The following is an 11,726-nucleotide window of genomic DNA, read 5'->3' on the forward strand; positions in this document are numbered from 1 at the left end:
TTTTCAAGATTGCAAGTAATATATTTGAATTAAACTTCCTTCCTCCTGCAGATTTTTGTTTGGTGAAGAGGAGGGTTAATTTTAGACACATGCTGCATAAGACTACTGATTTAKGTGTATATACAATTGGGTTTTGGAATATCTTCAGTGAAGCAATTTTTACAAATAGAAGTAAACCAGTTTCAGTTTCATCTGGAACAATTTTATATTAAAATTTTTAAAAGAATGCTCATATATTTGATGTTATCTGTAAGAAATACACAGGCATAAAGTAATAAATAATACATTCTTGTGTTCTGATGTTTTTCCTTATGAGAATATGAAAAGTATTTGCTTTATTTGTTGCAGGAAAGAGTACTTTACAGATCCAAGTACTAAGCCCCACCCCGTAACTTTACGSACTTTTTTCTCTCTCATCCCTACCCCACATTCATATATTTACTGGAATTCAAGTCCATATTTGCATTCTTCTGGTCTCTCCATTCTTTTTTTTTCTGAGTCATATTTCTGAATTCTTGTAGAAAAAGAGCTGCTGTGAAAACAGAAAAAGCCAACTAACCAAAACTACTATTTGTCACCATTGCAATTCCTTCTGCAGCTTCAGAGTACTGAACAATGCTTGTTTGAGAAGTGTTACACTACCAGGTTTTTTCAGTTATTCAGTCAGAAAAAAGCTTGTCAGAGAACTCTTCCGTGAAAGAAGAAAGTCTTCTTCAAAGACTTCATCTTCTTAAACAAAAGCTTCTTAAAAGAAAAGTATCTCTTTACTGGTGCAATATTCAAACTGCCCAAACTGATTTGAGAGTGGTGGTGTTTAACTCATTAAATGCCTAGTCTAAGTTCCCATTTGATGTTTGCAGCTGGTTGCTGAACATAGTCTTCAGCTTCCACTACTGTTTTCTTATTCCTTCCATATCTAAATAGCAAATGTATGGGTTCCCTTATTTCCTTTTTAGTTTGATGATTGTAGAGCACTTTTACTGGGCAGTTGAAGGAAGAAGGTCTTCTAGAGAGCCATCTAGCAAAATTACTTGGTTATTTGATACCAGCAAAGACAGCTGAAATATAACTGAAGCATATTTTGCAGGAGAAAAGGGATGCTGTGATCAGTGGTAGAATTTTGAAGAACTGGCAGTTCTAAGTTTATCTGTTTTGGAAATCACAAGTCAGTATTTATTACTTAAATTAGTAACAAAATTATTCATGGGATTAATATATTGCACTGAGATCTGATGTGGTGGCATATGTAAGATCAGTGATAGGAGCAGTCTCATTCGTACCTCATCACTTCTCAGGTTAACTGTGGCAACTCAGCGTGTTTGGCATTTAGTTGCCAGTATTGAAGTCAGTCCTAAGACTGTCCTGCTGTGGCACACAGTCTCCACACAGAAATGGTGATTAAACTTCATCTGTGTGGATACCAGTCTGAGAACATCTCTTTCAAAGAACTCTCCTCCACATCATCCACCATTCCAGGTTTAGTGACCTTTGTTTCTTAAAGAGGTAAACATAGAGCAAAATGTGTGTGTAAGATTATGCACACATGTGCATTTTTTGAGAAAGGAAACCTTGTTGCACCTGATCAGTCTGCTCCACCACATGTGCTTCTTTTTGATTTTAGTTGTTTTATTTAATGATGATGATTACAAATTTGGTTTAAGAGCTACAATTGCTGGTATTCTTTGGCCCGTTAGCCAGAGTGGCACTTTTTGTCTTTTGTCAGATGTTGATTCAGCATATGCAAGTGATGCAGTTGCTAACCTTCAGTATGTCTGCAAATAAATATATTTTGCTTATCTGATGTTTGCTGAGAATCTAAAATCTCCATTGTTCCGTTTTCAGGTATTCTAACCTATGATATAATTTAGAAATCACCTGAATCATACCTGATTTTATCTGCTTGGTAGCTGTGTTTTCATGTTTCTGATTCTCTCACTGTTCTCCTTTTCATCCAAGAGGGCAATTTAAATGGGAAAGTTGTGACTCTGGCTTTACCAAGGAACTTATGCCATTGTATTGAAACTTTAATGTTTTGACTTGAGCACAGTTTTGTTTCTCTTAGTCATAAGAGTTATATGTATTTCTAAAATGGTATATGCAGAATTGGAAGATGAGATGAGAAAGGATATCAAGAAGAGATATACCTTATCCACCAATCTAATCAATTTATGTTGGTGTTAATCTTGATACATGCTAATATTTTATCTTAAAATCTGTATGATAATTCTAAAACTTCTCTGGTCAATACCACTTGCTTAACTACCCTTACTGTTACAAAGGATTTGATAAGGGGGAGTGTTTTCTTTTAATATTTTTATTATCTAATATGAATTTAGTTGTCCTGGCTGCTGTGGACATGAAAATCACTCTCATTTTACGCAGCAGCCTTTTGCATGCCATATGTCTTCCAATTTTCTTTTTACTTTCTTCAGATAAAGCAGTTAAATTCAATGTTTTCTTGTTTTAGAGAGAAAGAAACCATTTTYCCCTCCATTTTTCTCAGACCTCTCTTGTAGAATAGAGCCCAGAACTTTACACAGTACTGCTGGGTTTCTTTTGTAAAGTTGTTTTGTTTTGCGTTGTTCTCTGCCTCCCTGATTTCCCTGGGTTTACTCATTGAGCTTGAACGATCTGTGACTCCTACTGCTCAAAAGAWGTTGTCTTAAGCATGCAGCTTCTTTCTTAATGATTACCATGAAATTCAATTTTACTTTACCTGTAAACTTTACATGGACTGTGGAATTATATATAGTTTTAAAAGCAAGAACTGAACTAGTTAGGCATGCTGTCTTCAAGGAGGAATTTAGGATTAAGAAAAAAAAAACTAAAAATACATGACTAGGAGATGAAATCATATTCATGTATTTGCAAAAAGGTAAAAATTTTTATTATATGTTGTATTTTTTGTCCAAGTGATGACAGTTAAATAAGATTCACAGAAATTAGCTGTGGTATTTTGTTTTCTTCCTTTTCCCTGGTAGCAGGCAGGAAAGAATCAAAATGCAGAGAGGTTTTTATTATTGCCTTTAGGTATGATCGCTTTGAACAACCTGCCCRCCAGGTTGTAGCAATCTTATTTAGACAGGATTATTTGTTACTTTTGTTAATAAAATATTGTCATGTGATAGCTCTGTAGGTAATGCTACACTGATAACTGAGCTGATTTAACAGCTTGACATTGCCAAGAAAAAAAAAAAAATCAGTTTTTTTCACCTGTGTACTTTCCACCTCCCCTGTATAAGCTCCATTCAGAATGTTCTAAGGTACTACAACTAACTAAWCTGTGAGAATACCAGATCAAAAAATACTTCTTTGCTAAATGTCCTGGTTTCAGCTGGGATAGAGRTTATTTTCTTCCTGGTAGCTGGTGCAGAGCTGYGTTTTGTTTTCAGTACGAGAATAATGTGGATAACACAGATGTTTTGCCTGTTGTTACCTTAGTCAAGGACTTTCCAGTTTCCCTGCTCTGCCAATGAGGAGCTGCACAAGAAGCCAGGAGGGAGCATAGCCAGGACAGCTGATCCAAACTGGCCAAAGGGACATTTCATACCATGGCATCTAATACCCAGTATATAAAATGGGAGAGTTGGCTGGGAGGGGTCAGTTGCTGCTGGGGGGTAATCTGGGCAGCAGTCAGTGAGTGGTGAGCAATTGTGTTGTGCATCACTTGTGGGCTGAGATTTTTTTTTGTGTGTGATAATTTCTTTTTACTTATATTATTATTCTATTTTACTTCATTGTAGTTATTAAACTGTTCTTCTTTCCGCCCRTGATACTGTCTTTTCCTTCAGTTCTCATCCACTTCCCAGTGGGAGGGAGAGAGGAGCGGTAGTGAGTGAATGAAACTGCGTTGTAGGTAGTTGCTGTCTGGGGTTAAATCGTAATCCCGGGTTATGGAGCTGGATCATCTTAGCACAAGGTCCAAAAAATGGCTTAATACTGGAAGGCATTATAAAACTGAAAGTTGGCACATGGGGAGGAAGGAGGGGCGTAAGTTTTGTAGAGGATGGTGAAGATGAGTGAAAAAAAAAAATGACTCAACTCCATGTGATGCTACTCTTGGAGAAGTTGAACTGTACAACATGTTTTTTAGTAGAAGGTCAGTGCCCAGAAATAGCTGTAGATTCTCCCTCTGTCCATGTCATGTTCCCCATCCCCACTCAATGCTCAATTAATGATTTAGGTTGATGTATCCTTTTAAAGACTAAAAGTATTCACTTGTGATCTGTTTTTGTTATTTTATTTAACAAAAAGTCTTTTTGTTTTGTATAAATTACAGATGCAGTTGCTACCAGAACCCAGCAGACCTCACCAAAACCCAAGAAAAGCACAGCAGCCAGAAAGAGAGTCCAGAAGTAAATAATATATGGAGCGCAAATTAAGTTGCTCTTTGGCTCATTTCTGGGAGGTTTTTTTTGTAGCACTGGAATTTTTTCTTTCCTTTTAAATGACAAATCCTGTAAAAACAYGGACTGCTGTTTGTACCTGTTTTTGAAGAATAAATGTTTTATTAAAATATTTGCATAATTTATGTGTACTTAAATACTAATGCAAAATTTTGCCAACTTTTGAAGTGGGGATGCGTTTTTATTCTTATATACACAAATTCATGCCTTAAAGGCAAACTAAAAGAGAGTGCTTTTTCTGCTTTATAATGTAGAGATAAAGCATTATTTAATAGTTTCATGATGGATACTGTAGAAGAAACAACCGTGTTGCATCTGACTTCTTCCAGTTTTGAGTAAAGTCATATTGGTGATCCCTTAGATAAACATTGAGATGAAGTCTGAAAAAGCAGAAATAGCTTTTAAATATTTTTCAAGTTTTGAATTAAAATCAGAACTTAAGGCAAAAATCATATCCTTCCATTCTAGTTTGTATAAAATGCATTTAAAGAATTCTTTGGAAGACAGGTACTGAATTTTAGCCTTTTTTTGCATAGTATTTGTGTTTATTACACTTTCCAATTATTCACAGTTTCTCTGGAAAGAAGGAGACCAGAATTTCAAATAAAGGGCCCAGGGCAAAGGAAAGAACCAACCAAAAACCAATGCTTATTCTCAACCACCCTCTCAGGTTTTCTTTTTATATTAGCAAAAAGACTAGAAAAGTTATACTTGTGAGTAACTTTGTACAGTATCTAGTTCCAGTGAAATATTGTCTCACATCTGCTTCTCATAGCAACAATGGTTTACATGCTCCTCAAGTATTAAAAAAGTTAATCTTCCAAATCCTTTTGTAAAAGCACTTTCCTGCTTAGCTTTGAGTCCTCTCTTCAGAGTTCTACGTCAAGTAATAGAGAGAATTTCAGTGTGAAACACTTCTACCTTTTATATGTTTACTGCAACATAAACATAATAAGGCAGGAACATCATTCTTATCAGGGTAACTGAAAGTTTGGCAAACCAAAAGGAATCCTTATGAGCCAGTGAGAGGTGGAGTGTCCAGCTTTCTTGATTGTAAAATAACTGAGTAGCTACTCACACAAATAAATATGTTGTAGCATGAAATGTTGAATGAATGAATGAATGAATGATGTTTTGTAACAATGGAATCTGTTGTTTTGAAATAAAACTGGAATAGCATATTTAAAGGTGCTTTCTCATTTCTGTTGACTGTTGGGCTCATTTTCATGGGTATTAGCAAAGAGGCTGACAACTTTAGCACAGCATTCTCTTCATTTCAGATGTAAAAATAGGACTGCTAAAGCCTCTCTCATGTTTAAAACTCAAATCAAGCTATCATTTTAATGACTTTGTTTAATCATTTTATTCAGAAAGTATGTTACACTGTTCTGAATAGCTATTGTCAGGAAGGCATACTGTATTCTGTTCCTTGTCACATACTCAAAGTTAATGTCATTCTTTTGTACTTTGGTTGTTAGACATTTTATTTTTTAGTAACTTATTTATCAGTAAACTTCCTTTCATTACTTTCCAAGTTTTCAAGAAGTGTGTTTTCTTTTGACACCACCAAAGCCAAATGCAATAAACACAGTTATTTCCATATATTTGAAAAGAATGTTTTGAGGTGCAAATTTCATAAGCCACTCCTCCCTCCCCAAAAATGTCCTGGAAAAATATGTCCCGGCAAGTGTTCTGTGAAGGAAAAGGGTGTTTTCATTTAAGGTGAATGTTGTTTCAGGGCTTGTCTCTCCTCACAAGGCACTGCAAAACCCCCAGGCTCCAGCTCGCTGTAACCGCAGTGGTGTTTAAAGCGTGGGACRGCCAGGAGGAGCGGTTGGGAAGGCTGTGACCGTACCCGCAGCGCTACCGTATGGATCGCATACAGTGCGTGCTCGCACACACGTGTTTTTGCTGCTTTGCGAGGCACTGATGGGGAAATACAGCACTTTAAGAGAGGCGGAGGGTGCAGCAGGATTTTGTTGACATCCCTGTTTGAAAGTAAAGCCCCTAACACAAAAGAAGCAAACTGCCTTTAGACTGCATTTACTGCTCTTGATGACTCCAGTTGTGTGTAAATATTAGAAAACAGCAGGGTCCTGCATTCCAAGAATCACTTGAGCAGTGCCATGAAGACAAGTGTCCTTACTAGTATTGTAGTCATACTCCCGAGCTCTCCTGCTGTTTCTAATCTGTGCGCGCAGCCGTGAAAAAACTGGACTGACATTTACAGGCACAGCAGGGAGACACTTGAGTAGGGAATGTTAAAGACTCCGCTACCTATGTTTCAAAGTGGCCACCATACATGATAAATCTTCACAGGAGAACTAGTCGGCACTTCAGCTGATGGTGTAATGAGGATATTGATAATGAAGCACTGAATGCTTCTTTTAGTGCTTGAGCATTTTGCAGACAGATTGTTTATATTTCCCCCTTATATATCTGGAGAGACAGTCAAACTCAGGATGGCTGTAAGATATTTTTTTAGATGGTGCTGGTTTGATAATTTTTACAAGAATAATTTCCAATACTTTAATATAAAATAATAATTCCCAATATTTGCTACAGCTAGCATTAAGAGGRGGTCAGTTGCTTTTCTGAGTAGTTTGACAGACTTTTCTCACTGTTTTGTCCCAGTGAGCTGCCAGATTTGGGATGCCATAATACCAGTAATGCAATTAGGTTTCCCGCACGTTGTCTGGTTGACTTCTCAGTTAAGAGTTTCTTTCCCTTTGGGAATAAGACTAGACAGACTGTCATTTGCTATTACTAATTCTGCTTAGCATTATCACTAGAGCTTTTTTGTAATTAGCTATCTTAGTTGGCTCTTAAATTTTAATAGCCAATTGAAGCTACATTTTAGCCAAGTTCCATATCTAAATTGCATTCAGTCCATTAACAAAGTTGGTTAAAAGGCTATTAAAACAAAAGCCAATATATGGTGGTTAGCACTTACATCTTTGCAGCAGTAGCAGTACCAGCCTCCAATGAATATTCTCAAGAAATGGCACTTCCATCTAGAAAGGAAGTGCACAAAGAATGACCAAAGTTTGTTTGGGGAACAAAGGCTAATTATGCAGAATACTCATAGAAAAAAAATAAAATTAAGTGTGTCCTGTGTGGAAGAAGGTAGGAGAGATGGTGGGGGGACATGTAGAAGGGGGCAATTAATGGTTCTGCTCAGATTTGACAGGTTCTGGAAAAGCCAAATAAATGAAATGATGTTTTTCTCCATTTCAGCTGATCAAAATTATTAGCAAAACCATCTGAAGCACCTTCTGGTGGAATTGTCATCTTGCTGAGTTTAGTTTGTAAAACATCCTGCCAGACATTAAAAAAACTGTAAGCATGCCAGCACATAGGCTCAGAGCACCACTTCTCTAATTGATAGACCCTATAATTTTCTTTTTTACTGAAGACCATTGCTGGATATCTCAGTCTCCTAATTTAATGTAGCATCAGTCTGAATTTTTTATCCCTAGTAGCTTTTTTAAAATTAGCTTTTTCTCCTCTTTTCTTTCTTGAGGTGTAGACAGGAGATTAACAGCCTTTGGTTCATCCTGTGACTAATAATGTCTTTCTCAGACTTTTCTGCTTTAAAAAAAAAAATCTTTACTTTTGTGAAGACATCAGCTATTAATGCTGCTACGGCTTTAACAGAGAGTCTACCAGTTGCTGATGAGCTGTTTCAAGGATGGTTTGCAGTGCCCTGTATAGGTGATGATAGRTGAAAATCAGTCGCTTCATTGTAGGAGGTGTGAGGCAGACTCCAGATAGTGTCTGAATAACCAGTATAGATGTGCTTTTACCAGCATATATAGTGGGACATCAAAATTAGAGTTTCCACGGTGTAACAGATCCATTGTAAAACAGAACAGAGAGCTGGTGCTCTTTGAGCAAGAGTCAGATTCCCGTTGCTTATAGCTAAACTGCAGCATCAAACTGATAGGGRAAGCTCTGTGGCAGTAAATGTCGATTCCTTCACCTTCCATTCTGTTTTGGGGGTGCTGGGCTCTTTACAGTGATGTGGTACTCAAAGGGAGAAGAAATCTGTTCTGAGAAGTTATTTTCATTATGTCCTTTCTCAAAGACAGAGAAAGGAGATAAGGTGGGATCAACTATTTTTTTGAAAAATGCAAGAATCGTAGTTGTGATGTCAGATACCTTTATGCAACTGCATGCTAACTCATAGGCATTTCAGTTTTCTTCACTGRTATTTTCAAGAGTCAGCAGCCGAAGACTTAGAAAGTTGATTCCATGAATTTGATGCTTCATTTAAGTCCTTTATCTCTGTGAATGGTACCTCTATAGCACCCCTTTGGGGTTTAGAAAAATGCAACAGCTCTAAGTGGTTGTTACAATTGGATTACTTTTCTCTACATGGATGTGCCATGTTTTTAAATATGAAATCACAAACAGTATTGCACTTGTACTTTCTAGCTGTGTGTGTTTAATCTTATCCCAACCAAAACTTGTCTTCTCTCAGACTTGAGCATATCTTGCCCTCGTAGTCTTCCATGCCAGATTTTAATGCCCTTACATTTARTTCTGCATACAAATACAGAATGTATTTGTCAAATGGACTTCAAGTTTCACAGCTGCCTAAGCTGCTGTCAAGCTTTTTCTTCCCTATTGTGAATGCTGCAACAAATCAAAATTGAGGTTTTGCATTTTCTCGAGGGTACCCCAAAGAATGAAAGAGTTGTGGAGGAACTGTCATTTGATAGGAGAAAGATTGGCTCCCATATTTCTACCTCTTCTCTTGGAAGGTCAGCTTTCCAACCCTGCAGACCTTAGCTGCTGTGATGGGCTTTCATAAGTATACTCAAAAGAAAAATGATGAGAACACACTGAGACAGCTGTGAAGTACAGTAGAAGTGAAAAGAAAATATACATTTTTATGAACTTTCCTGAACTAATTCCTTTTGCCAGACCACTTCAGACAGGAAGAARCTGGCATAGTGGAAATCTGCATCTGCAGCTTCTGAGAGAAGAAAARTTCTTCCTTGGCAAATGGAGTTAGAAACTGAGAAAATTAAGGATTAATATGTTCATTTATACAGAAGCAGTGAGAACACAATAACATGAAATACAACCAAGGAAGATGCATTTAAAAGACAAAAGAGACCTGGAAGAGAAGGTACTTAGCTTTGTTCAGAATGCRAACTCTAACATGCAGTTCTGGGAATTGGTGAATTGCAGAGCTTAATGTTGAAAGAAATTACTTCATACCACAAGAAATACATGATCTGTGCCTTGAAAACCTGAAGGTACTTCCCTTTCTCTTTCTGCCAGGAGAGGAGTGGAACACTGGATCTACTTAAAAGTAAGTAACCCTCCAGCTAATTTTTTCTATCTGCTGCTCAACCTAACAAAAATAGTGTAAGTAATAAATTGAATTCCTTTCCGAAAAGAGATATATCTATAAAAAATAATAATGCTTTTATTCTTACATTCTCACTAATCTGTCATTGTGGAGCTCTTTCCTTTGGAATGGATTTGCCATAGCAAATGTGCAATCCCTGACTCACTTCTAATAATACTTGGCGATAGCCACAGCAAAAAAATATGCATCAAAGAGCACCGCATTCAGAAGACAATGTAATGCTGAAAATACCTGGGTGTGATCTAACAACTGGTTCCTTCTGTCACTGACAGAGCTGATCATCAGTTATTTATAGGCTCTGGGCTTTTTTAATCAGTGTGGTCAAATGTGGAAGGAGGCAGAATTTGAAATTCATCTCTTATGCAGACCAGGTATCTCCTGATAAATCTCTTTGGAGACTGACAACACTTTTTGCCTTTATTATTTTCATACGTGAGCTGGTTCATGGGTGGCAGTGAGTTGTTTCACTGATTGCACGTTTCCCTTCCTCATGTCAAAGCTCTCCTAAAAACAATTTTTAAATTTGTCATCCATTTCCAGTGAAAGCACAGCCCAAGTTTTTCTCTAAATCTGACCAGAATACTTTCTTTTCAGTGCATGGAAACTATTCTGTTTTGGGGGTGAATTCCAGTTGTTTATATTGAAAGCCTGACCTTTCAGAGGTAGTAGTGCCCAAAATATTATTTTAAGTCCATAAGGGCAGGTAACCACTATCTCTGAAAATCAGAGGTAGGATTCCTTCCTTCCTTTGCCTGCTAGGAAGATAATGATATTTTTGGCTGTTAAGCTGCTGAATTATATTTAAAGATTAAGGGTAGGAGCAAAATTGCAAGAGACCCTAATAACAAATGAGTAATTCGTAAGTGAAATTGCACGTTGCAGCACAGCAACTTGAGCTGAACCACAGAACTTGTGCTTGAACTTGACATTCTCTGATTAACTAAGGGTACTGTGTCCAAGGGTAATGAGAGACTGGAGGAGTGAGAAAAAAGGTACTGAAATGTGTRTGTATTTTTGCTGCATCCTTCACAGTTTTGTTTCATATTTTCTTTGTTATAAGGTATTTCAAGAYGTGGTGTCTTCCTATCCCTCTGCATTAATACCTGCTGTACTGAATGTGAGAAGAGYGCCTGTGATAAAAAGAATTTCCTTGTATTAGTTATTTTGCTTATTTTATGGCAATATGCTTCTTCCTTCTGCCTTTCAAGGGAATATTTTGATTATTCAACAAGTATTTTAGCTTTATGAGACTAATTATTTAGCCTCATTAGACTAATTATTAGTCTTATTGAAATTCATGTTGTCCTGAAGAGCCCAGAAAATGAGGGAAGCCATGGGGGACGTGGGGCACTGGCAGGCATTGGAGCAGGCCAGGGCACAACACTGCTCATAACTGAGGAAATGGGATGGCTGCTCTGGACGGGTCTCTTGCCCCAGGTTGATGATTCAAGGTGTGGACCTTTCCTAGAAGCCTTGCTGCTTCCCCTTCATCACATCTGCCTAGCAAAAGCAAGACAGAGCTATTTGCCTTGGGTCTTTCCTTCTTCTGTCTCCTTCAATCCTGTGCAGTGGATTTCTTCCCCATTTCAGCACTGACAATGCTATTTGCTGCACTGCTCTAATCAATCACTCTTGCAATGTTCAGAGCCCTGGGACCAGAAGTCTGAGTCCTGCAGAGGTACCAGGGGATCCACTAGATCACTGTGGCTCACCTGGGTTTCTCAGCTTGGCAGGGGCTGTAGCATCACATGGAGTTTTTTCATGCATAAGGAACAAAATGTACCAATGTACCAAAGTGATTTCTTCTAGAAATTTCTTCTTATTTCTTCTTATCCAATTCTGATGTTCAGCCACCAGAGTATTCCTTTATTTCACAGGCCTGATAGTTTTCTGTGTATATGTATCATCTAGGTACAGCTTCTCAGGAATGCTTGTGT

The 11,726-nt window shown here is 37.5% G+C and overlaps 1 protein-coding gene across 2 annotated transcripts in view; it reads left to right on the top strand.

Moving 5' to 3' along the window:
* Positions 1 to 5,934, top strand: part of VRK1 (VRK serine/threonine kinase 1) — a 35,223-nt gene extending 29,289 nt beyond the window's left edge. The window contains exon 13 of one of the 2 annotated variants that reach the window (XM_057371902.1): positions 4,280 to 5,934. In XM_057371902.1, coding sequence (XP_057227885.1) covers positions 4,280 to 4,359 — 80 coding nt within the window. In that variant the 3' untranslated portion in view covers positions 4,360 to 5,934. The remainder of the gene's footprint in view (positions 1 to 4,279) is intronic. The other variant, XM_057371903.1, reaches the window with a different exon arrangement.
* Positions 5,935 to 11,726: the final 5,792 nt, after the last annotated feature.

The sequence above is a fragment of the Malurus melanocephalus genome, unplaced genomic scaffold (genome assembly GCF_030028575.1).
Source record: "Malurus melanocephalus ecotype Western Australia unplaced genomic scaffold, MMel_1.1 scaffold_161, whole genome shotgun sequence".
NCBI classification, from domain to species: Eukaryota; Metazoa; Chordata; class Aves; order Passeriformes; family Maluridae; genus Malurus; species Malurus melanocephalus.